This window comes from Callorhinchus milii, unplaced genomic scaffold (genome assembly GCF_018977255.1).
Source record: "Callorhinchus milii isolate IMCB2004 unplaced genomic scaffold, IMCB_Cmil_1.0 Scaffold5, whole genome shotgun sequence".
Classification (NCBI taxonomy): domain Eukaryota; kingdom Metazoa; phylum Chordata; class Chondrichthyes; order Chimaeriformes; family Callorhinchidae; genus Callorhinchus; species Callorhinchus milii.
In genome coordinates, this window is record NW_024704746.1 from 8,400,114 (window position 1) to 8,425,842 (window position 25,729).

Below are 25,729 nucleotides of genomic sequence, written 5' to 3' on the forward strand. Positions count from 1 at the left end.
ACGTCTTTAGCCATTGGGTTTCTTGTATCGATAACATATTGTTTTTTCAATTTTTTTTCCTCTCTTTTACATTCTAATATTAGCAGAAACAATGGCTTGGTTCATCGTGACTGACCAATTGTGATGGAAAATATTTGTTGTTTTTCTTCTCTTTTTGTTTATTCTAATATTATAATAATAATAATAATCCTTGCATTTGATATAGCGCTTTTCACGTCGGGAGGACGTCCCAAAGCGCTTCACAGAATATACTGTAAAGTGAATTGACTGTATATTTGTGGGCGAACGCGGCAGCCAATTGCGCACAGCAGTGTCCCACAAACAGTCGTAGATTGGAAATTGACCAATTTATTATTGTTTGGGGTTTTTGGAGGGATTATTATTAGGCGTGTGGAGTAACGAAACTTGCCCAAGGTTTCGCCCTCTGCCTGGAATTGAACTCAGGTCTCTCACTTGCAAAGTGAGTGCTCTAACCACTGAGCTACAGGACTCCACGAGTTTGGTTTGGTCAATGGTTTGGTTCACAGTCTGAACACCATATCTGAGCAAATTATAAATTAGAAAAACCTCTTTTAGAATTATCCTTTTATTAAAAAAAAGAACAAAACTGCACATCCTCACCCATCTAATGGTTACTTTAAGGCTGGTTTAAACAAGCTGAGACCATTATTGAGCATGGTACCCATAAACTGATTCATACTAAAACCATGTAGGACTTTCACATCAACCACCAACAAAACAGCTGCAGCTGCAATAAACACACTCCCCACTTCTGAGCTAATTTAACTCTTCACGGCACCCACTTGAACTACAATAATATTTTAAGCAGTAATCTTTCTGATTCCAAACTAGTCACAATGGCATTTCTGCGCAGAGCATCCTGCCTAGCTGTTAACCAAAAGTACCACTTTTTTTGAACAAACACAGCACAATAGTCATATACTTTCCACAATTCCATGTTGCGCTTTTGAGTTTATAGTAGTTAGACACGATGGATCTTGTATAAGTCAATGCAATTGGGTGATGCTGCTCAAAGCAGCCCAAATATTTGTGTTATGAACTGGGTGCCTCCTATTGCATTCTGAAAATAAATTGAGTGGGAGCTGATGGAATGTAATCTTTAGGTCCGTCACTCTCAAAACAATATAATTACTATCCTAAAATCTTCTGACACACAAATGGATGCAGCTGTACTGATAAACAATATTTTGCTCTAGATATATTACAAGTGTCTATGATTCAATTGACAGGGGGTGGGGCGGAGACTAACATAAATGATGGAAGCCCCATCAAACAAAAAGTAACTTCAAATAAATAAAAAATCATTTCATAGCATTTTGGGACACGATTAGTCAGCCTGTATTCTGCTCCAACTCTGCTAAAACTTGCACTATTGCATTAAGCATAAACAAACTGCTCGATAATATTCCTTGCATTTGATATAGCGCCTTATCATGCAGTTGAGATGTCTCAAAGCGCTTCATAGAATATATTGTAAAATGGATTGACTGTAGATTTTGTGGGCAAAGCACAGCAGCCAATTGCACACAGCAGTGTCCCACAAACAGTCGTGGATTGAATTTTTGGAGGGATTATTACCCCCAGGAAACAATCCAACAATCAACTAACAATCGGTTTCCTATTTGCTGCTTGGTAATGAAAGGCGTGTGGAGTAAGGAAACTTGCCTACGGTTTTGCTTCACTCTGGAATCAAACCCAGGTGATTTGGTTCGCGAGATAAGCCTGTCAGCTACAGAGCTACATGATTCCAATTTAAAATGGATCCCATGACTTTATTAAAACAATTCAACTTCATTGCTTTTTAAGTGTTTTGTTCCAAATCGGTCAGCAATGCAATATGCTCATATTTTAGACTGTAACTTTTAAAACTTGATTATCGCTTTTTAAGAATACTTTTATTCTCTTTTTTCCAGGAAGGGAGTAGAATAAAGACAAATATTAAGACTTCTCAGTTCAGCAAAATAAACAAACTCCAAGAACATCCTGTTGGACTGGTTTTACGAGCAGCATTGTGTTTAAATTATGTTCAAGTTCAAACAAAGCTAGGTGCCAGTTTTATGGCTGGTCTTTGGTACCCATAATCTAGGTCAGTTTAAAATTGAACAGTTCCCTGTGATGCCACAGCCTGTATTGTATTGAGAAGTTTAGGGAAGTGCTCTATTTTAAAAGCAGAAACATGCTCCTTGTAATAACAACACCATGTCATACCAGAGCATTAGTTAACCAATCAAGCGAGCCTGAGTGGGTTTTCAATTTAAACTACTCTTACCAAGCAAAATTTACAATTGCAGCCTGTCAGTAACAGAGATGTGTAGAGTGGAAATTATGGGGGAAGGGGAACGTGTGGCTCAGGGGATGTGGAGGTCACTGGGGGCATGTGAATTTGGGGGAGTTTGTGGGAGGGAAGAGGTTGGGGCACTGAGGTATGTGGGTTGAGGGGGTTTTGGGGTTAAGGGTGTGTGTGGTGGTCGTGCAGTCAGCATCTCTGCCCTACGCTCTGGAACTCTATCCCGCAATCCCTACACCTCACCCCCTCTGTGGCCTCCTTCAAGTCCCGTCTGAAGAGTTCCCTCTTCAACTGTGCCTTCGGCCGGCCTCCCACCCGCCATACCTGCTCAAGTCCCCAAAACCCTGACTGTCCAGCGCCCCGGGACGTGTATGTGTGCGTGTGGTAGGAGGGGAGGTTAGGGGTATGGGTTTGGTGGTATGGGGTGTAGGATGGGTGTGATAGGGGATTGCGTGTGTGTGTGGGGGGTGGGTAGTTTAAGTGTGCTTGTGGTCGGGGGGTTTGTAGTGTTAGTTTGTGTGTGTGGGGGGGGGTTACGTGTGTGTGTGTGGGGGGGGGGTTTAAGTGTGTGTGTTTGTGGTGGGGGGTTTGTAGTGATAATTTGTGTGTGTGTGTGTGGGGGGTTTAAGTGTGTGTGTTTGTGTGTGGGGGGGGGGGGTTGTAGTGTTAGTTCATGTGTGTGTGTGGTGTAGTGTTAGTTCATGTGTGTGTGTGGGTTGTAGTGTTAGTTCATGTGTGTGTGTGTGTGTGTGGGGTGTAGTGTTAGTTCATGTGTGTGTGTGTGGGGTGTAGTGTTAGTTCATGTGTGTGTGTGTGGGGTGTAGTGTTAGTTCATGTGTGTGTGTGGGGTGTAGTGTTAGTTCATGTGTGTGTGGGGTGTAGTGTTAGTTCATGTGTGTGTGTGTGGGGTGTAGTGTTAGTTCATGTGTGTGTGTGTGTGGGGTGTAGTGTTAGTTCATGTGTGTGTGTGTGTGGGGTGTAGTGTTAGTTCATGTGTGTGTGTGTGGGGGGTGTAGTGTTAGTTCATATGTGTGTGTGTGTGTGGTGTAGTGTTAGTTTGTGTGTGTGTGTGGGGTGTAGTGTTAGTTCATGTGTGTGTGTGTGTGGGGTGTATTGTTAGTTCATGTGTGTGTGTGTGTGGGGTGTAGTGTTAGTTCATGTGTGTGTGTGTGTGTGGGTTGTAGTGTTAGTTCATGTGTGTGTGTGTGGTGTAGTGTTAGTTTGTGTGTGTGTGTGTGGGGTGTAGTGTTAGTTTGTGTGTGTGTGTGTGTGTGTGGGGGGCACTCATTCTCCCCCATCCAATCACCTTGGCGGCCTTGTTGACGGCGTCCTCGTTTCCCCGCTGATACACGAACACGGAGGCCCGCTTCTCGCCCTCCAGCACGGCGGGGTACACGCTGAGGCCGGCGGGCAGGGTGAGCGGCGGCTCCTCCAGCCGACAGCTTCTCACCGCGCTGCTCTCCGACCCCATGGCCTCCCGGACGGACGGACGGACGGACGAACGGTCAGAGAGAGAGAGAGAGAGAGAAGCCCGACACCAAGTGTCCCTGACACCGGAACCAGCGACTCCGAGCCTGTGATCCGGAAATACGTCATCCTAACCCTATCCGCCAATCACAGCCCGCTTGCCGCGCATGCGCCGCACCATCATAATAATAATAATGATGATAATAATAATACTAATCCTTGCGTTTGATGGGAGTGCGGTTATCACGTTTTCGAAACGTCTCAAAGAGCTTCACGGGATACACTGTAAAACTGAATTAACCGTATTAACATTTTGTGCACCGCAGTGTCCCACAAAGCCGTCGTGGATTGAGTGACCAAATTATTCTTTTTTTAAGGGATTATTACACCCGCAAAAAGGATCTGCCGATCGAACAACAAGGATTGTGTGTGTGTGTGTGTGTGTGGAGTAAGGAAACTTGCCTAAGGTTTCGCCCTGATCCGCCCGGGAATCAAACTCGGGTACTCTCGCTGGAGAGGTGAATTCCCTAACCAGTGAGCTACAGGACTCCGCAACAGGACGTGTTGGTGGTGGTGGTATTGTTGAACCAAAGCCTTACGACAGCTATCTTAGGACAACCTCCCTTCCCTCCATCTTCACCCTAGCCCTCAGCCGCTCTCACATCAGTGTCAAGATCATTCATCTTGACACTGATGTTCAACAGTCACATTGGAAGCTGTCTAGCTCGTTCCAGCAGTTTACTAGATCAGGGCGCACTCCCCACTCTTGCTCCTCCCTACCTCTGTGACCCGCTAACACCTTACTAACCTGTCCACACTCTCTGCTCGGTGGACACTGGCCTGTTCCATTTTCCCCGCCCTGCCTTTTACTCTATGGATGTTTGTAGGATTCTGCTGTGCACAAATTTGGCCGCTGCGTTTGCCCCCAAATTCACAATTGCACCACTTTACAGTATATTTCCGTGAAGCGCTTTAAGATGTCTCAACAACATGATAAGGAACTTTTATCAAATGCCAGGATTAAAGTATTATTATAAATTGATTCTGCCTCTATCAGTGTATTGCAGATTTTTACAACCCCGGGTAAGGAAATGTTTTCTGACATCACTTCTAACCAGCATAGCTCTAATTGTAAGGTTAGACCACTTTTCTTTGTCGAATTCAAGATCCTCATCCTCACCTACAAGGCCATTCACAGCCTTGCTCCCTCCTACCTCTCCGACCTACTATCCCCCTACTTACCTGCCCGTACCCTCCATTCCTCTGGCTCCGGTCTGCTCCACATCCCCCGCCCCAACCGCCCTACCATCGGTGGCCGGGCCTTCAGCCTCTCAGCCCCAAGGCTCTGGAACTCTATCCCCCAGTGCCTTCGCCGCCTCCTCCCTTTCCTCCTTCAAGGCCGGTCTCAAGACCTTTCTCTTTGACCGTGCCTTCAGCTCCCCTCTCGACTCTCTACCCCCTCCTCGTTTCCTCCCTTCCCTCCCCTCATCCTGACCATTTCCCCCCAATGCTCGGGTCCAGACCCAACTGTACAGCGCCTTGGGACATCCTCCTGACATGAAAGATGCTCTATAAATGAAATGTTGTTGTTGTTTATGTTTTAAGTGCTTTAAAAATGTTACTTTATCAAAAGTTTGCAGTCCAGTGCGTGTATCTTTTACTTATAGCCGCAAAAACCATGTGACTGAAACCATATTTAGTTCAATATTGTATGTATTGCATGACCTTTCTCAGATCTATTTTTCTACAGCAGCCATGCATGCTGGTATGCAGCATTGACTTGCCAAAAGGAGAATTCAATACAAGCATGATCTTGCCTTCTTGCCTCTTTCACCTATTGTCCAGTTACAATTAATTTTCTAATGATCACAATCTACATTACACAGTCTCTTAGCCTATGTAATATCACTCTGTGAAACTACATCAGCTATTACTGTATATTAAAAAAATCTACTCAGACACTTCTGGCTTTCAAGGTACACACTTACAAAGGATCAAACCATGTACTGAGATGTGATAAAAGCAGTGACATACTTACAAATGTAATGAAATGGTTATCAATTTAACAGTAAAATGAAGCCTTTCTATATATTAATGTAGACACACAGTGAAGCTAATATTTGATTATAATAACACAATCACCTTGATTTGAAACAGCACCTTATCACATCGTCAAAATGTTTCAAAGGGCTTCACAGGACACAACTGTTAAGTGGAGTGGCTGTGTATAATAAAAGTATGTGGCACAGTGACAACTCGCTCTGACACATGAAGGGCGCTATATAAATGCAAGTTGTTGTATTTTGTGGGTGACCTTTTGCTGTAGGAGCAATCTCTTCTACGGACAGACAAACGGCTCTAGCCAGCAGCCTGACAGTTCCTGGTTGCTTGGCAAACTAGGGGATTGGGATTATCCCATTCCTTACAAAACAAAATGAGTCATTCCAGACCTGTATGCGGTACAGACATCACATACAATATTTCCAATAACTCCCTCCCCATGACTATCTATTTCAGCGGATTCCAGTTATGCCAGTGCTCTGTGTGTGCAAAAAAAATTGTAAAAATTGTCTGAGTTCCAAATGGACTGACCTTGACAGCACTGAAAACATATATAAAAAAGAATTGAGGTTGGTAGAGACATGGTGGGAATCAGGGATCAGGGAAGCTGCTATAGGTGCATTGCTGAAGGGATGAGACTGCAAAGAGCGATGCTGTGGTGTTGGTGGGGAGGAAGAGGGGAGGGTGGAATGGAATGGTCCCAAGGTCCAGTGCCTTGGGACGTCCTCCGGACGTGAAAGGCAAACCCTGGGTACAACCTGATGAGAAAACACCGTCAACAGGCGGGGAAAGACCCAGGGCCACGCTTTGGATGCAACCGGGTTTGTCACCGCTCCATCAGGATCTCTCGGACCTCCTAACCCCACATCGACCCGTCCGTTTCCTCCAATGGGTCAGTTTCCTCCGGCTTCAGCTCCCCCGCGCTTCTCGCTCCACCATTGTTGGTCGGGCAGTCACCCCCTCTCTTGCCTCCTTCAAGTCCCGTTCTAAAGACCTTTTCAACCGTGCCTTCGGGACAACCTCCCACACACCCCCCACCCCCCCCCCCCCCCGCTGCCCTCCACCCCGTCTGAGCCCAACTCCCAGTTGTGGGGGGGGGGTCCAAAACCCCTTTGACTTGTCCAGCGCCCTGGGACGTCTTTCCGAGGTGAAGGGCGTTAGGCAAGTGTGACTTGTCTTCTTCGTCGCCGTTGCGGTGGTTGACATGTCGAGCGCCCGCACTCGGGAGGGGGGAATGGGGGGGGGGGGGACTCCGCGGGCTCTGTGCGCATGACTGGGGGGGGGGGGGGGGGAGAGAGAGAGAGAGAATGTGTGTGTGTTTGGGGGGGGGTCTGAACACGCATGCGCGCAGAGCACAGCCAGCCAGAGGGGCGGGCAGGCGCGCGTGCGCAGTGGCCGGCCCCTGGCGCGAGCCCAACCGTCGGGGCTCGAGCTCAACTGTCAGTGCGCGAGCAGCAGCCGTTTGTTTCTCCGGCTTTTTGGAAAGAGGCGCATTAAGAGAGACAGACTGCGAGAGGCAGAGAGAGAGAGAGAGAGAAAGAAAGAAAGAAAGAAAGAGAGAGAGAGAGAAAAGGAAGGAGATAGATAGATAGAAAGAGAGAGAGGGAGAGGGAGGGGAACCCGGTCTCACAGCAACAGGTCACGGCACTGGGAGAGCAGGTGAGAGCGGGGGAATGGTGGGGTAACACACACACACACGCACAGCTTTCTCCCCCACCGTCAATATTGTGCGGGTTTCACGCCCGATTCGGGCGGGTTTTATTGTTTTCGGTGGTGCGAGGCTTTTGAGCGAGGAGGCATTAATTAAACATTGACTTGAGACCTGCGAGACGTGTGTGTTTTTTTTCCAAAAAAAAAGCAGAAGACCTTTTTCTCTGACAACAGTTTCCGAAGGAGAGGCACGAGCCGAAATCGGCCACTCGGCTGCTTGGGCGCCAGGAGGCGACGCGTAATATTGGGCTACTTCTGGGGCTGGTTGTTGAGGGGACTTTGGGCGACACACGTAATTTTTAATTTTTAATTTTTAATTTAACCACAGAATGCACAGTCAACTCACCTTGCGATGCATTGCACGAAGCGCTTTGAGACGTCTCAACGACTTGACGCGGTGAGGGGCTATGTCAAGTGCAAGGATTATTATTATTATTATTCATTTCAGTCAATACCTCGGTGGTGTTGGTGGTGTTGGTGGTGGGGTGGAGGGGGGAGGAGTGTGTGTGACAGATACCCCGCTGTCAACGCGAGCTGTCACTGCGCCCACGTGCTTCTATTTATCATCATTATTCTTAGGAGGAGGAAGAGGTCGGAACTAAATTGTTTGTGTGTTTTCTTTCCAGGGTAAGGAGGCTGGTTTTCGTCGGCCTGTATTTGGTTGCAGACGGCGCATTTTGCGGTCTGCACTTGCTCCCGGGTGCCTGCCTTCCCTTGCCCTCGCTCTTCTCTTTTCCTCTTTAAAATGTCAGAAGATGATGCGATTCGCTGCAGCTTGAATGTCTTGCTGGCATGGAGGAGGGGGAAAAGAAGGGAGGGGGGAAAGGAGCGGGTTGCATCCAGCGAGTGGCTCTGTCTCTTTCTGCCTGTCTGTCGGTGGTGTTTTCTCGTCAGGTTGTACCCAGGGTTTGCCAGAAATTAAAATATGTTTGAAGCCCAAAGTTCACCAAGTAGGACCCCAAAAGAGGCCCAATAATATGCATTCCTCTCAACATGAAAGGCGCTATACAAATGTATTCCCTGCTTGGCTAGCAGACTGGCCAATTTAGGTTAGTTCTTTTGAAGCGGTAAGAAAAGATCTTGGGGATTGGGGGGGGGGGGGGGGGCGAGAGAAACACGTTTTGCATGTTTAACTTTTTAAAATTTTAAAAATTAGGCACCCACCCAAAGCACGCACTGTGGAATACAAACGCACCCTAATTTGGCGTAAACCCACAGAATCTGACAATATTGATATTCTCCAGGGGTGGTGGGGGGGTTCCCATGGCGATCAGAGCAGTTTATTTCTCCCTTCACCTCATTCATATGCAGATGTATTTGCATGATTATGAGCCACACAGTTGTGGCCCAGCACTAGGAATTATTGTGAGGTGCCTTTTTTTTAAAAAAGCAATACCAAGTCTTTTGTTATCTGGACTTGTCAGACCCTTTGTCTTTTATTTCTTAAAAGGAAGCCATTTATTTTGATTAATTGCAAACCGAACAACATCCAGGGTGAAAAAATATGGCTCTATTTAGTCGATTTGCAGCAAGAAGCAATGCCACTCTGTACTCTTAAATGGCAAGCTGCGTGTTTAAGCTGGTTAAGCTCAAGCAGTTATCCTAATACGCTCTCTGGGTTCCCAAAGACTTGGCTCTCGCTGCCCTGCATCTAGTACTCTCCGGAATTAGATAAACAGGGTGCATCCCTCTGGGGGCGAGAGGGTGCATTCCATTCCAGACACACAGAAATTTCCATGCGTAGATAGTGATGTGGAATTCTCAAGTCTGGTTGGATACTCTTAATCGCGGTGATAGGTTTCTTCATGTGTCAGACACCCAGCTGACCAATCAAACATCACTTTGTATTTGACTTGTGCAATTGGATATTTTGTTTTTTAACTGTCAAGTGTTCTTACCCCTGAAGGAGCCACAGCTGAGAACCACTTTACCCTCCCTGACACATGAGAGCTTCCAAAGGGATTTTTTAAAATAGTGATCAGAAATAGGAATCTTTCTGATTATCCTGTTCTTAACCTGGGCATTATGTAGCTCAGTGGTTAGAGCACTCGCCTTGCAAGCGAGACACAATTGGGTTCAATTCCAAGCAGGGCGAAACCTTCGGCAAGTTTCCTTACTCCACACGCCTAATAATAATTCCTCCAAAACAAAACAATAATAAATTGGTCATTTTCATCTATGACTGTTTGTGGGACACTGCTGTGCACAATTGGCTGCCGCGTTTCGCCCACAAATATACAGTCAATTCACTTTACAGCATATTCTGTGAAGCGCTTTGAGACGTCGAGAAGACGTGAAAAGCGCTATATCAAATGCAAGGATTATTATTATATAAATCAAGTACAGTGGCCTTAGTACCATTGTGGCTGAGATCAGTTAACTCAGCACAGTGTAGTACCTACCATACCTGGACCTTTCCTGGCCGGTATGATTCCTCTACTCACTGAATAAACCTGCTGAGCCATTGGAAGAGCTAACACTTTTTAGATTTACAATATATATAACCTGTGTGCCTTCTCTCATTCTCAGATAGGAAGGTTGTTGTGGAGGTGAACGATATTCAAGTTTGTTTGCGGTACTTGAAACAGTACAGTACTAATACGACAATGGGGAATACTGCCAGTGACCGCTTGGGAGCAGATCGCCATGGAAGTCATAAATCACACCGTTCCGAAAGTGTAGCAAACTCGCAATCATCTAAAGAGAATGAACAGCCTAAAATCTTGGTGGACAGCACGGATGATCCCAACATATTTCACATGCAAGAGTCAAAGGTACAAACACTTCTGCTTCTTAATTGTAGCCGAGAATACGTAAACAAAATATTTTGTTTTACTCTCTATATTTCAAATATTTTTGTCCCTCTTGGGTCATTTTATCTGCATTTTGATATTTTAGCTTATTACTGATAATAATTTGTGTCCTGGCAGCCTGACACGGATGAGAGTGTAAAATCATCAAAGCAAGCTCGTCCCACTGTTATCCGCTGGACAGGTGGAGGAAAAGAAGTTTCCATATCTGGATCCTTCAATAATTGGCATAACAAGATTCCACTTATTAAAAGGTAAAAATGTGCAGTTTAGTCTGATAATTCACTTAAAATCAAGTACAGACCACATCTTTAGAATGTTGTTCAAGAGAGATTTACATTATTGAAGCTTTCTCACATTACACGTAGAATCTGGTTTAGGATCAACATATATATTCATGTAGTCATGTCTTACTAGTAGACAACTGGTGAGAATAAGGTGGGGCACCAATGTGAAGCCTTCCACAGTTGAATAATTTATTGATGCCCACCACTGAGGTAGGCAGATGAAGATTGGCTGCCTGCGTGAGGGGATTCTGGCACTGTTGGAACTGTTCCCCAGCAAGAGTCAATGTCTTCACAGTTCGAGTATGTAGGTAGAAACTTGGCAAAAAAAAGGGTGGTGACAGTTTGAATGTTTACAGTATCTACTCAGTATTTTATATTTGGATTTTGTGCACGAGTGTGTGTGCGTGAATGACAATAGGATCAGACTTGCTGCGTTGTGTTTTCTCTTCCTTACCCCTCGGAGATGGAATCCACTGACACATTAAAAATATCTGTTGGGCTCTGTACTAAAGGATTGTTGGCTTTTGTTGATTTAGACCTATTATTAGCTGACACTATTGGGGAGAATGGGTAATAAGAAGCATGGCTGAGAGTCAATCCATAGTCAATATAATAAGCTTTCCAAAGCAGGAGAAATGTAACTTGACAGAATTGAAATTTAGTGCTAATTTTACATTACTCAGAAAATAATTTAGGTTTATGTACTTTATTTATATGAAATAAATACATTTGCTGTCCTTTGTGGAGTGCTTGTGACCACATACCCCACAGCTCCAGAAGGGAATGTTTAGGTGGGAAGCTTCTGCATTATATTTTCATGGAGAAGCATGTTTAATGATTCCTCCTACCTCATCACAACCCCAATCTGCTGTATCACTGTATCTAGTGACATTGTCAGATTTTGATGCAACTCGTTCAATTGAGAGGGTGTGACCTATGGTCTCAATAATGAAAAGTGCTTACTGTCACTGTTTCAAACTTGCGGCCGTTTATCCTGCTAGGACTACCTACCCATTAGGGCTTTGGCTTACATGACTAAAGTGTTTACATATGTAGACTCGTAAACTACTAGTTTGATTTTGAGATAGAAAATCAACAAGTCTTTAAAGATGGTACAAAGGCTAACTTAAAATACTACTGTATCTGGATGTTTTTCATTTGCAGTGAAACTTAGCAGGGGAGTGCGTCATTGTCAGAGTGTGCCTGTTCTTCAGATAAGATGTTAAAACAAGATCTCTTCTGCCTATTCAAGTGGACACTAAACATCCCATGCCATTATTCAAAAAAGAAAGGAATCCTTCCTGGTGTCGTGGCCAACAATTTCCCAAATACAAAATTGAGTCATCCTGTGCTTCAAACTTAAAATAAACTTTTAGGATAACTATGTATATTTTATTACAATTATTTATATCAATATGTTCACTTCATCTGCTTAGCAAGCTCCAGCCTGCTTAACGTCCCCTGCTCGTCCCATCCCACCATCGGCGGGCAGGCCTTTAGTCTCGTTGCCTCCATCCTTTGGAATTCCATCCCACAGTCTCTTCGCCTTGCTCCCTCGAGGCACGTCTCAAGATTCTCCTCTTCAAATGCACCTTTGGTTACCCTCCCTGCCTTCCACCCCTCCTGATCCCGAACACCTGCTCGGGTCCAAATACCTAACTGTTCAGAGCCCTGAGACGTCCTCCTGATGTGAAAGGCGCGATACAAATGTAATTTGTTGTTGTGTATTCTGTCAGTTTGATGACAAACAACTCTTAACATAGATGGGATAACTTGAAAATTCTATCTCTTATAGTCATAATGACTTTGTGGCTATCCTGGATCTGCCAGAGGGAGAACATCAGTACAAGTTCTTTGTAGACGGGCAGTGGGCACATGATGTATCAGAGGTAACCACTGTATTCTCCTTCGTCTTGTTTGTTTTAATATGTCTCTAAATGGTGGGGTCAGCCTAGCTCAGTCGGTTGCACTCTTGCCTCTTACACACACCCCCCCACCATCCTGCTTCCTGCTAACTTGTTCCCGCCATGAATTACCCTCTGGGTAAAGGAATATTTCCTGGTGTTTCCTGAAATTTCCTGAAAAATAAATTCCAAGAATTTCTGGCAAAGTAGAAAAAGTCACATTTTAATTTAGTTCATACTTTTGGAAGAATAGAATGACTTCTATGCTCTTTACTTGTGCTCATCAGTAATAGTAATATGTTAGTAATAAACACGGAATGGGGGTATATGTTTTTCACTGAGGTGGAAGGTTTGAGCATATTGGCCACTTCAGTGATGATAAGCAGTTACTGCTGGGAAATGGGAAGGGGTAGATGAATCTAGGATAAATTTAATTTAAATGAGGTGTCATCTTTTGTTGAATGTCTTTATCTCAGCCAGTGACTACCAGCCAGCTTGGGACAATCAACAATGTCATTCAAGTAAAGAAATCTGACTTTGAAGTGTTTGATGCCCTTAAGTTGGACTCGCTGGAGTGTTCAGATACATCAGGTGAGGGATATGGAGCTGTGGATGGTATGATCTTTTAGCGTGAGAAGTGATGTTTTATTATTAATAATGAAAAGTCACCAAGAGAAATATATATTTGGGTGCAGGTGGGTGAAATTCTATTTAACCTTACTGTGCCCTGAATAAATCATGATATCATTAAGTTCTTGTGCATTTAACAAGCAATGTTTGGGTGCTTTTGATAATTATGATGGGATGGGGAAACAATAATCAAAGTTTTGACACATACAAAAAACTTAGGACAAATTTGATTTATTAAAATACGACATGAAGTTGTCCAGCTTCAGGCATTTCTTAGTTCCTAAGAACTGAGTCATACAGACTGGAAATCAAGACACATCCTGACAATGATAAATAGGAACCTAGCTATTGGTAAGGATGGACACAAATATGTAGGACAGAAAATAGCTAGGAACAGCAGCACAGAAACATGTCCTGCATCTAATTTATATGGATTTTCTCTTCTATTTTGTTCTAATGAACACTCATTAATTGTACTGATAATGTTTTGGGTTTTTAGACTTATCGAGCTCCCCTCCAGGACTGTACCATCAGGAGTTGTATGTGTTGAGACCTGAAGAGCGTTTCAAAGCACCTCCCATTTTACCTCCTCATCTGCTCCAGGTCATCCTCAATAAGGACACACACATTTCAGTAAGTTCATCGACGACAAGATGTCATGCTGACATGACCAGAATCTCAATTCTGCCATTCCTGGATCAATTTTGACTGTATTTAAAAAGACATTCATCAGGTGTTTAAAAAGGGAGAAAATAGGTGGACGTATCTTTATTTTTCCATCAAATCATATATTCTGTGTCAATATAAAATCAAGATACATTCCTAGTCGCATTTGAGTAACTATAGGTGCTTTCATTTTTAATTTGCTCTTTATTTGGTCCAAAATACGAATATTCACAAATTGAATTTCCTGCATTAATTGCAACATGAGTTACAGCTCACAACTGAGATTCAGAAAGAAACTTTGGTGACTTATGAATTGGCTTTGTGTGTTTAAAAAATGGCCAACTTACAGGACATCAGGCTGTAACTGACATCACTTTCTATGGGCTGCGCATGTGTACAGAAAGCTGCTGGCCTCATAATACATAAGCTAATCTATTCGTCTTATTAGGTTTTAGTGCAGTCAAGATGCAAATACAAACCTATTGGTAAGCGTAGGTTAGGTATCCATAACCAATCCTACAAGAATAGGTTAGATTGTGTATTGTCATTTCTTGTACATGTGCAAAGCAAAGGAACATCAGCAATAAACTGATGTGACCTGGAAGGTTTTAGCACAGGACCAGGCATTGCTACACAGGACATCTGCCTTATAATCAAACTTGTATTATAACAGGGTTCTAATAGGAATTCTACACTGAATTGAACTTGGGGTTCAATTTTAGCTAAACTGGCCTATGAGCTGAAGTACAAGAATTACAAATTTGGTATTCATTATTTGTTATTTTAATGAGTAGTTTGTAGAATTTTGTTGTGGATCAATTGTGTGTCCAATTATGGCAGGTGTTTATCTATTGTAAGCAATAAATGTGAAACTACTAAATACGCACTCTTGTTGTCTTTTATCCAGTGTGATCCGGCCTTGTTACCTGAACCCAACCATGTAATGCTAAACCATCTATACGCACTCTCCATAAAGGTTAGTTTTTCATTTGTATCAAATTCTATGCAACTTGCTTTTCAGATAAATTTCCCAAGCTCCAATTTTTATTTGTGAATAAAAATAAACTGCATAGTAAAAATCTCTTCTTGGTTGATTGATGATAGTTAGCTGCAGAATCCTTGTTAGATTCATTGTTTTAACGTGCCTATGCTTTTCTGCCCTAGGATGGTGTGATGGTTCTTAGTGCCACCCATCGTTACAAGAGGAAATATGTCACTACATTACTCTACAAGCCAATCTGATCTATCAACCTCTGTCTATTCAGCATGCTCAAATGATGAATGCTCCAATGGTTGGCAGTTCAGTGATGGAGCTTCACTAGAATTTTAGTAGCTATATTGGTTGCCTTCTACATATCGCTACAAGCACTTTACCAGAACTGAGGTGCACGGCTGACACTGAATGTTATAATACCAGCTAGAACTATGCAGATTGCTCACTGTGTAGGCGCATTTTTTGGAACACTTGAAATGTAAAATCAAGGGATTTTCTCCATAACAGAGCTGTTTTGCAAAGAAATGTTTACATTTGAGAGTTTAAAGGGTTTTTATACAGTTAAACACCTAAATGTAGCTTGCTGAGTGTTTGATATGTAAAATACACTTTACAGGGCGCTCAATTTTTTTTGAAAAAGACACACTGTTTGCAAACTCAATCCTTGTATTGTTTTTGCATGCGGCTTGTTACACGAGGTGTTTTAACGATACAGGCAGTTTTCTTTTAGTTTATTGCTGTGACTCAGCTCACAAGGAACAAAATGTTTCAAGACTACAGAACTGCAGCATTTCAAATAATAGGTATGACCTGTGATCAGTTTTGCAGGCAAATGTGTTGAAAATGCTTTTAATGAGCAAACAGGAAGAGAGCAAAATGTTGCTGGTACATGTTTTAAATGAAAATGAATTGTAGGTTAGCTATTGCTATAAGCCATTGACACAAAGCTTGGGTAGAGGATTTGGCTTATGAATACACCATGTTAAAATATCACTTTTGAATAAGGTTTCAATTCTGCTTCAAATTCTGATAGTCTTTTCAGGTTTGTGAAAGACCATTTGAAGTGTATCATGCCAGTGGAATGTTTGAGGGTCAACAAGTAATTTTCCTAGGGGTTGCCAAGCTGTTCTGGCCAAATTACATTTGTTTCTGCCATTAGTAAACAAAACTTTTGGAAAATAACCACAGAACTAATAAACTAATATTTATCATTCAATTCAATTGAAAGTTCAATTGAAAGCAAAGCAGCCATTTTACCCTATGATAGTGCCATTTAAGTTTTGATGTCTTAATTTATACAGCAAAATGATCCAATAGCCCAAATTCTAAATGAACAAACGTTTAAAAGAGTTCCCATGGTTCAATCCAGCACTGGTTTGGGATTGGGAATTATTACATTCTAGACTTGGGTTACCAACTTGTGAAGATGGAATTGTAGACCAATTGTTTAGCCTGCTAGCAGGTACTAGCAGCAGAAGATTGAGTATAATTGTGCAATATTAAGCTGATTTCTGTATTTGACACTAGCTTGTCACAGTACATCCACAAAACAATTGACATGGACTTGTTACCTTTTTTAAAAAATAGCTGATTTGTGTCAATTTGCGTGTGCTAGTATTTGTTGCATCAAAGTTGTCTTTCAGGGAGCAGAATAACAAATGATTCAAAACTTTCTTAGGGCTATGTGAATGGTTTCAGGAAGCTTGACTGGCACTTCTTTGTAATGGGATGCAAACATTCCCTCCTGATATGTTTCCATTGGAGAATTCATGACATGTTTGCTCCCAAGTGTTTGCATGAATATTTAAGCCTTTATAGTGTCTGGAGTGTTTTAATGTACAAAGAGATGTGTGTACTTAAGATTGTAACACAAATAAATGTCTCAACTGACAAAAAATATGGATCTCAATTCTAGTATTAAAACCTACTTCTGACTTCCTCGCTCTCCTCTCCCCCCACATTATATTTCAAAATTAAAATAGATCTCTCATTTAATTATCATTCTCTCTGACAAAGTAATGGTGGATGGAGTTGAAGTGTATTTTATGCAGGTATAAAAAAATTTAATATTTTGAGTCCAATGATTTAGTATCAATGTATTTTCTACTACTGTTGGCCTCAAGGATGGTTAACTACCTGGTGGTTTGTTGCTCCAGGACCTTTGAATAATTGTGCAATTATTTTCTAATGTAAATCATCATCTATTATTCCCTATGAAACTGCTAACCGTGGAATATTTGAGTCCCTCTAGAGGTTATTTGGTTTACTGGAAACCAATACCTCATCGACTGGCTCAAAAACATTATTCGATTTCCCTCCCTAAACTGTAGCACCCCCCAGTGTCCGTACACCAACTAACAGTTCCAACCTGAGATTGCATTGTATTGATTCAACTATGGAAAACCTTGTTGAGCCATCAGGGAGCTGTAGCTGCTTCGTGGAAAGAAATTACAGGACTAATGCTAGTACTTAATGCTATCCTGTTCTGAACAGCTACAGCAGAAATCAAACACACAGTGAACGATTACCATCTTTATTTTTGTGGACCAAGGAAAGAGAAAAACATTTTGTGTGACATACTTAATCCACAACATTTGTTTTAACAGAATGACTTTCCTAAAATACAGGGAACACAACAAAATTGTGCCACATAAGACTGCACTCTGAGCACATTACCCTGTCCATCGTACAAACAAAGATATACTCACACACACTGGAAAATATGTACAGCCTGGAGAATAAACACTAAGTATTGATCAGTATGTACACTTTATACAGTATACAGCACTCCCATAGGGATACTTATTGCTTCATATTGCTTTCAATAATCTGGAACCTGAATTTCTTTAAACGTTAATTTTAAAGTGGCCTACAGATCACTGAAACAAGTTTCAACACAGGCACCCTGCAGCTTATGCCAAATAGCAGTGACTACTGATCATTTCATCAAACCAAAAATGAGAATTGCCTACCCCCCAATTCCATTTCTTATATTAAGAGTTCCTGGGAATATCCTCCTATTTATTTGATCCCTGGCTTCCTTTTTTTTCATTGCACATAACCATGCTCAGCAAAAATTAAATAAAAGTCAAAAGCTTTGGCACCACAAATAACATCTGATTACTGTATAGGGTTTGTATTTCTTCCCAGAGTCATAATTCTCTAGGTTTTTCTGTGTGCTCATTTCAGAGTCTATGACCGAATACATTATTTTCAATTATGTTTGAGATTTTTTTCCTGTTTAAATTAAACAATTATAACCAGATTCTGACCATATTTACAGTAATTAGAAAATGGGGCACATTAAATTCCACAATGTATATCCTGAATGGTATATATATTAAAGGACTCTTGTGTCCTTTTATATGTATACAAATATACAGTACAGATGCACAGCAGTAAATGTACCTGTTTGTGCATTGGCTACATACAATGAATTGCAGTGTTTTATAGCCCGGTACAAATATATATACACATGCACACACAAATAAAGTTACTGCCTTGTACAGCTGAGACAAAAACAAAGGCAGTGCTAAAGTTTGCTGCTTTCAACAGCCTACAATAGATAAAAGACAGTCACCCAACCTCTGCCTTAACGGTACTATACCATTGCCCAGCATCAGTGAAAGAGAACGGTCCATATATTATGCTTGATATTTCCAGTGAAGTTCTTAAATATGTCAAATACATCACATCTTACTTCCAGCGTGTGATGAAGCTAATGCTGCGGAAACAGACTTATTGCACGTACCCTTTTTTTGACTGTTTGGTGATTATTTTCTTTACTTCTCAGTAGTTTATATTCTTGGGACATATTCTTCCAGTTACTTCCAGGACACAATGTCTATATTAAAATTATACATTGGACATCAGTACTAACAGGAAATCCGATAAAATCTTATTAGGCTCATTTATTTTCTAGTCCTGCCACAAGTCTTTTGTTCACACAAAACACATGCTTCTCATCGATATTAATGGGTTCTCGTTGGGTCTGGTAATAGCCAAAATACAACTTATTTAAACTTTATCACACTGCATCTTAAAAGAGACTGCAAAGTTCAGGACGCTTGTTAAGAGTCCTAGACACTTGGACAGAGATTTAATACGGAGGCTGATAAAATGCACTTAGCGGCATGCAGAATATGAAGATTTCAGAATGTTTAGCAATGGGTCTCCACTACAAATGCCAGACCCTCATTCCTATTTGTATGCAGAACACACAAGATTCAATCATTCTTTTTTTTAATAGGATCATCAGAAGTCACTATCTTATGTTCAGAGCGTGCAGAACAGTATTCTTTCTGCAACAAACAAAGGAGGGTGCTATCTACGTTTGCTTTTAAAGGCAATTCTGCTAATGTATTCTTGTAAGGATAGGATTTCAAATATCTTTCCATAGAGTTTTGTTTTGGAAGAAAGAGAGACTTTAGTAGGTCGCTATGTTTCCTACTTGAAACGGTTTTGGGCTATATCTTTGATCCTTCCCAGACAGTGAATTTTGACCCAAACTCCTCGCTGCAACTTCCGGGTACTTGGGAATCACGAAGCCCCAGGCTCCAGGACTGCAACCGAATGGGATTTCTGCTGAAAACCGGGAAGAAGTTAGAAATTAGTATGGAAAGAAAATTAAGACAGAGCAACTTGTGAATACGATTTGCATGTAATGGTCGTGAAACAAAGTTTTCCGGCAGCCACAAGTTTCTAACGTTGGCTTAATGAGCAGGCTCTCTAAATTTTACTAGCAGCATTCCCTTACAAAATACAGGCAATGCGCAGGGTTTATTCATTTCAAACCCAACTTTGCAAACCAGAACGTTTCCATCCAAGCCATGATCAAGAGGCAACTCCATTCCAAATTCAACTTGAAAGAGCTTTAATACACAAACAATAAATATTACCCAACAATTCTCACTTGGCGTCATTGTGTCTCGAAGCATCTAATTTTTCCTTGCTGGTGGCTTGTTACCATGTCTCTTGCTCCTTCACTTTGTGCAGGAAAACCAACACTTGCTTCATATTAAGGAATTGGGGATATAACACTCTATTTTCAACATTCAACAGTAATTCTTGTAACTGCTAGGGCTTATTCTTTTACTGTTTTATATCCAATACATTATTCCTTAATGTGGAGATACCTCCCTGGCTTTCTCTGTGCGTTGCTACATTCAGGAATAGGCAAGGTGATGAGATAATCCTTAGAGTTTGCCCTCAACAATGTATTGCCGGAAAATCAGGTGACAATACTATAATATAATACAAAGTGCATGGGGAAAAGGGAGAAGGGAAAGAGGATAATAAAATGTTTTAAAAAATCTATGTAACAAATAACAGGATCTCATAAGTGTAACTTAATATTTTCAGTTCCAGTGATATTTAGAATCATTTTGAGCCACGCTTTTATCAATTGGTTCAAATATTGGTTTCTAATCACACAGAGTTGGTGTTGTTTAATTACAAAGTAGGATTTGAAATATTAATCTCTTTAAAAACATGTTTAAGAGAAATACCACACCGAGCATACAAATTGAGTTCTTTGTCACTATTTGCACATTTGCCTATAAATAAACAGCTTCGATATATGAAGCATCGACAGATATAAATGAGAATAAACTCTCTGCCTGTTCTTTGGGTAAATATAAAGATGCAATAATCTTATTCTAAAAGAGAAGCAAGCTTTTGCATGTATCCAATCTGACAATCTTCCAGATTAACGGGCCTTTCACCTCATGTGTGGGATCTTATTCATGCAAATTGCTGCAGCATTTGCCTATTAAAAAAATCTACTAAACTTGGCAGTAATTACTAATGAAGTGTTTTGAGAGATTTTGAAGTGACAAGGCACTATGAACATACAAGTGGAGTTCTTCATCACACCATTAAGGTGTGAATTTTGGGCAGATTAACATGAGCAATGTTGTCTGATTCAGACGATGGCAGGCAGCAGTGGTGTCTCATGCAGTGGCTATGTCACACAGTGTTAGTGGTCAGTGCAGAGACACAAGCAGAAGGAGGGCTGCCCTTCAATGACACATGCTGAGACCCGGGCACCATTTACCAACCTTTGCTGGGGCTCGGGCAGATATTTACACCAGCGGTGCTACAATCGTTCATCTGCACAGACTCATAAAAGACAGAGGGTAGACAGGAAAGGGAGTCAGAAAGTAGAAATAACAGTGATGATATGAAAGAATGTAACTGGGGATTCAAACCAGCCCACAATCAGGACTCCATTGAATCAATGGTTTCTCTCAAGTGAAATAGTGATTATTAGCCTCATATTGCACTCCACATGGATCTAACAGCAAGATTAACTTCTACCCCTTCCTCTTGCTTGGGGAAAGGTGGCTCATTTTCTCAGCCCTTCTGTACAATGGCAAGAGGCGATACTGAAAACTAACCATACAGTAAAACAGCATTATTTTGAAAGCAATACTGAAATTACAAAGTTCGCTTATATGTCCCAGAGTCCAGGAGCGTAATACTCTCGCCTCACAGGTGGGAGGACCCAGGTTCTTGCCTAAGGTTTTTTTTAAAAAATTGCCCTGCCCGGGAATCGAACCCGAGTTCTCTCGTCTGTAAGGTGAGCAAGCTATTATTGAGTTTAAGAATTTTCCACGTTTCCTTGCCATCTTATATTTTAAGACAAAATAGTCTTATAGGCCGTGACTGGGTGGAATTTTGTACCTCTGGAGCATAGTTTCAAGGACGCATCTTTGTAATGGGCTAATGATCGTTCCCATGTACGGAGACAGCTCCCAACTCGCAATCGATTGTGAGAAACTTACCTCCAGATTACTTCTTGCTTTCTTCAGCACATCATGTGTTCTGGTCACTGAAACAAAAACAACAAACGGGTGGAATGACACTGGGCACTTTCAAAGATTCCACCTGAACAGTCAATGACTGACACCATGTACAGGAACCTGCTGCCAAAATCCACAACCAGTGCATGGAATCCACATGAGCAGAGATGTGGAGCAGCACAAATTTGAGATCCCGGGCAGTGCACTGGGACTGGGCATTGACTGAGACCGGGCACTGAGACTGGGCACTGAGACTGGGCACTGCACTAGCTCTTCAACATGTTGTGCCAACAAATGCACTGAGGCATGGATCTCTGAGTTTGGCTTCAATATGCATCCCTCCTCCTCATCCAATGATACTAAAAGGTGCTCCCACACCAGCTGGCTCCAGAAGCCCGAGAGCAGATCCTCTCAGGACAGGGACATAGCAAGCAGACAGCAAGGGGGAGTAAAACCTCCATCTATCAGACACCCGTTTCTGGATTCGCTCTCTCTATATATACACAATACACTGCTGCCACGTACACTGGTTGACAATGAACTGCTCCATTCCATCCTTCACTTGGTTGGTGGCCTTCAGACGACTGATGGCGTTGTGAAGCAGGTCCTCCTGCTCCGCTATCTTACTTCTCAGCCTGAAGATTTCCTCTTTCATCGACTGCTCCTGTGATAATTACAGAAACGTGTCAGACAGGGTAATGGAGGGAAAACCATGATCCACATAGAAGATAATTAACAACTGTAACCAGGAACAGTAGTTGAGGCTAGAATTCATTCAAGAAACAGCTTGATGCCGTAATGGTGGGTATCCTGTAAGGATGAGATCTTGTGATCATACTCTAATTTGGGGTCTCAGTACAGTAACAATAATAACAAAAATAATCCTTGTATTTGATATAGCGCTTTATCACATTATCGAGAAGTCTCAAAACGCTTCACAGAATATACTGTAAAGTGGATTGACTGTATATTTTGTAAGCGAAACATGGCAGCCAATTGCACACGATGATGTCCCATGAACAAGTGAGCACTGGGTCAATGGAGTGGAGCCACTGTCACCAGCTAATCCATGGAGTACAGCTACCTCTGCTGCTGGGACCACAGGTTTCATATGTGTCAATACAACTACCCAGGGTTTAATAATGCACATTGTACAAAGGACTTTCTCTCCATCACCTTCCATCACGCACAGAAGTATCAGCCAGTGAGCTCAAGGTCCCAATGTTAGGTTTGAACTCACAACCTTCTGACCCAGAGGCGAGTGTTACAAACTGAGCCAGGCTGGGAGAAAACGATAAACTGAGATAAAAGCCAGTCAGTCACATGCAGTATAGCATAATAATAATCCTTATCATATCATTGGAATGTCTCTTTTTTAAGGGATTAATACCCCCAGATTGCAATCTGCCAATCAACTAACAATTGGGTACCTACTTATCGCTAAGGAAAGTTGGCTAACGTTTCGCCCTGCTGGGGGATCGAACCCAGGTCCTCTCGCTTGCAAGACGAGTGCTCTAATCAATATGCTACAGGACTCCTGTGTCATATTGTAACATAAGTGACTGTGCAATGCAATACAACGTTTCGCCCTGCTGGGGGATCGAACCCAGGTCCTCTCGCTTGCAAGACGAGTGCTCTAATCAATATGCTACAGGACTCCTGTGCCATATTGTAACATAAGTGACTGTGCAATGCAATACTTGTATTCAGTTGTCCCTGAGCATTGAGATTGGAACACTGAGGTCTTCCTTCCCACAAACCTTTTTGCTGCTCTGAGCTGCCACGTTTGGATTTGGCAGCGCTGCCCTCCAGAACATCTTTAGCAGTGAGCAGGCCTCGTCCAGAATCTGCCGCAGGCTGTTAGTGCTGGAGAAGAGCTGCTTCACAGTCTGATGATCCAAATTCTATCAGGGTAAAACAAGACATTCGTTCAATTTTATCCTGAAACATATTTTATAATATATCTATGGCTGTATAAATAATATTATAGCAATGACCATGCTGGGAAAAACTAACAATAACTTGGGGAGTGATAGTCTCATGGGTAAGGTGTCCTCCTGCAATTAGAGCTGCCACTGTACAATATCCTGCTGCTATTACCTTTGACCCATTGATTTCCAGAAAGGCAGCATTGACACAGGATTGCACAATGGACTCCATGCTCTGAACCAACATTCTTCCCTCCAGAATCTGCTGCTGGAGCGCATTGTAGTCATCAACGTGTCCAATCATGTGACGTCCGTTCTTCTTGGCAAAGGAGCCATCTGGGGGCACTTCGTCCATCGCAGGCGGGCAGCTCTGGTTCTTCACATCACTGAGATAACCATCTAAATCCAGAGAAAACACAAAGATCAGCTCAAAAGCTCAATGTGGTAGCCAGTGTTTCCCTTTCCATCTGTCCCACAATGGAGAAAGGTTATATTTTGGTAAGATCATGAAGCTCTCCATCCATCCATCCCTCCCTCCCTGTGCATCAGCACCTGGCCTTCACTCACAACCATTTTACAGTCAATTCGCTTTACAGTATATTCTGTGAAACGCTTTGAAGCATCTCAATAACGTGATAAGGCACTGTATTAAATGCAAGTATTATTTTTTTTTGATCAATACTGCCCCTACTGGGGTTGCTGCAAAGATAGATGGACTTGTACAAAGAATCACCAGGAAATGTAATTAAGGCTCTGAGGGTTCAAACTCACCATTGTGCTTCTGATACGTTCCTTCCTCAGTACTGAAGTCGGTCACAGAGGAGGAGGACCTGGAGTGCAACTTGAATGGGGATAACATCCCAATATCTCGGACAGGCGGTGAAGGCACGCAGTCTGCAAAACAATTTAAAAATGGGACGTAAAATCTGAATTCTAGATCAGACACTTGACACAGGAGGTAAATTACAAGAAAGGCGCGAAAAGGAAAGTTTTTTTTGACCCAGAACTGAAGGACAGACAGATTAGAGGGAGCACAGCGATTTGAGGGGTCAGTAATGCTTGAGGGGAATGGGTGTTAAGGAGCTCGAGGATTGGGGGAGTTAAGGGAACAGGGAGTTTAAAATCAACAGCCAGATTCGAAGAAACATACAGAGATGAACGGGCAGGGGATAGGCAATAGGCTCACTTTTGCAGTACTCAAAACTAAACCTGACAAAACCTTGGGAGTCTGATTGGGTCTGCTGGATGGAGTGGGATTCCTGAATATTTTATACCCGGTTTGAGTACTGGACGGGGCGAAACCATAGGCAAGTTTCCTTAGTCCACACGCCTTAGTTTACCTCGCAATAATAGGAAACCAAATTGTTAGTTGACTGGCGGATTGCTTTCTGCGGGTAATGATCCTCCAGCAAAAATGTGGTTGTTCAATCCATGACTGTTTGTGGGACACTGCTGTGTACAATTGGCTGCTGCATTTCACCCAGAAAATATACACTTAATCCATTTTACAATACATTCTGTGAAGAGCTTTATATCAAATACAAGTATAAACACAGAAGTCGTTGGGAACACGCAGCAGGTCAGGCGGCATCCATGGAGAGAGGAAAATGAGTCTAACATTTCAGGTCTGTGACCTTTCGTCAGAACTGAACATATCAAAGGCAAGGATTATTATGAAATATTCTGAATCCCTCCACTTAATCCACCAAGTTTTTTCATGGCCTCACCTTGGAAGGCCTGTTTTCTCCTGCCGTCTTCCCTTTGAGACGAGATCAAATGACTGATATTGATGCTGCACTGACGCTGTTCATCCAGTTGCTGCTCCAGCTGTTTCCGCAAGGAACTGTTGGCATGGATACTCTGCTCCAGCTGAATACGAAGGCTTCGGATTCCTACCAGGAACTCACTGATATCAAAAGCGCAGGGATTGCCAAACTGATTCTGAACATCTTCAGGACAAAAAAAATAGTTGTTTATGTCAAAGGCAATATCTGTGCCCCAACTCGATCAGCATTTATTTCTACATGTTTGGCACTCTCAGTACTCGGCAGCTAAACCCACACGATCCACCGTGGCTGATGTTAATCTTGTTGCAGGATTAATGGATGGGATACGTGCTCTGGGCAGGATAACCAACCACGTTGAGCTTCCCATTTCCGTA

At 42.3% G+C, this 25,729-nt stretch overlaps 3 protein-coding genes across 11 annotated transcripts in view; 1 reads left to right on the top strand and 2 right to left on the bottom strand.

The window, feature by feature from the left end:
* scyl3 (SCY1-like, kinase-like 3) overlaps positions 1 to 3,802 on the bottom strand; it is a 32,656-nt gene extending 28,854 nt beyond the window's left edge. For all 4 annotated transcript variants that reach the window (XR_006085129.1, XR_006085127.1, XR_006085128.1 and 1 more), the window contains exon 1: positions 3,615 to 3,802. Coding sequence is in view for 1 of the 4 variants with exons in the window: in XM_007895540.2 (XP_007893731.1) it covers positions 3,615 to 3,779 (165 nt within the window). In the remaining 3 variants the exon portion in view is untranslated. The remainder of the gene's footprint in view (positions 1 to 3,614) is intronic.
* A 3,600-nt stretch (positions 3,803 to 7,402) lies between these two features.
* Positions 7,403 to 16,734, top strand: LOC103179976 (5'-AMP-activated protein kinase subunit beta-1). The gene is made up of 8 exons (XM_007895541.1): positions 7,403 to 7,495; positions 10,076 to 10,320; positions 10,477 to 10,610; positions 12,439 to 12,532; positions 13,024 to 13,138; positions 13,677 to 13,810; positions 14,751 to 14,819; positions 15,008 to 16,734. The coding sequence occupies exons 2-8, from the start codon at positions 10,153 to 10,155 to the stop codon at positions 15,083 to 15,085; spliced, it is 792 nt and encodes a 263-aa protein (XP_007893732.1). The 5' UTR covers positions 7,403 to 7,495; positions 10,076 to 10,152; the 3' UTR covers positions 15,086 to 16,734.
* Positions 16,735 to 17,356: 622 nt separating this feature from the next.
* The window catches only part of pde4dip (phosphodiesterase 4D interacting protein), a 131,402-nt gene continuing 123,029 nt past the window's right edge, over positions 17,357 to 25,729 (bottom strand). For 4 of the 6 annotated variants that reach the window (XM_007895548.2, XM_007895549.2, XM_007895543.2 and 1 more), the window contains 8 exons: positions 25,296 to 25,517; positions 24,340 to 24,462; positions 23,741 to 23,967; positions 23,401 to 23,544; positions 22,166 to 22,304; positions 21,623 to 21,669; positions 20,897 to 20,957; positions 17,357 to 19,421 (listed from right to left, as the gene is read on the bottom strand). In XM_007895548.2, coding sequence (XP_007893739.2) covers positions 19,264 to 19,421; positions 20,897 to 20,957; positions 21,623 to 21,669; positions 22,166 to 22,304; positions 23,401 to 23,544; positions 23,741 to 23,967; positions 24,340 to 24,462; positions 25,296 to 25,517 — 1,121 coding nt within the window. In that variant the 3' untranslated portion in view covers positions 17,357 to 19,263. The remainder of the gene's footprint in view (positions 19,422 to 20,896; positions 20,958 to 21,622; positions 21,670 to 22,165; positions 22,305 to 23,400; positions 23,545 to 23,740; positions 23,968 to 24,339; positions 24,463 to 25,295; positions 25,518 to 25,729) is intronic. The other 2 variants (XM_007895545.2, XM_007895544.2) reach the window with 2 other exon arrangements.

Excerpts from the sequence above, each read along its gene's own strand:
- LOC103179976 (XM_007895541.1), top strand. The coding sequence starts at position 10,153 with ATGGGGAATACTGCCAGTGACCGCTTGGGAGCAGATCGCCATGGAAGT. Across the intron at positions 10,321-10,476 it reads TTCACATGCAAGAGTCAAAG|CCTGACACGGATGAGAGTGT; the intron begins GTACAAACACTT and ends GTGTCCTGGCAG. Across the intron at positions 13,139-13,676 it reads GGAGTGTTCAGATACATCAG|ACTTATCGAGCTCCCCTCCA; the intron begins GTGAGGGATATG and ends TTGGGTTTTTAG.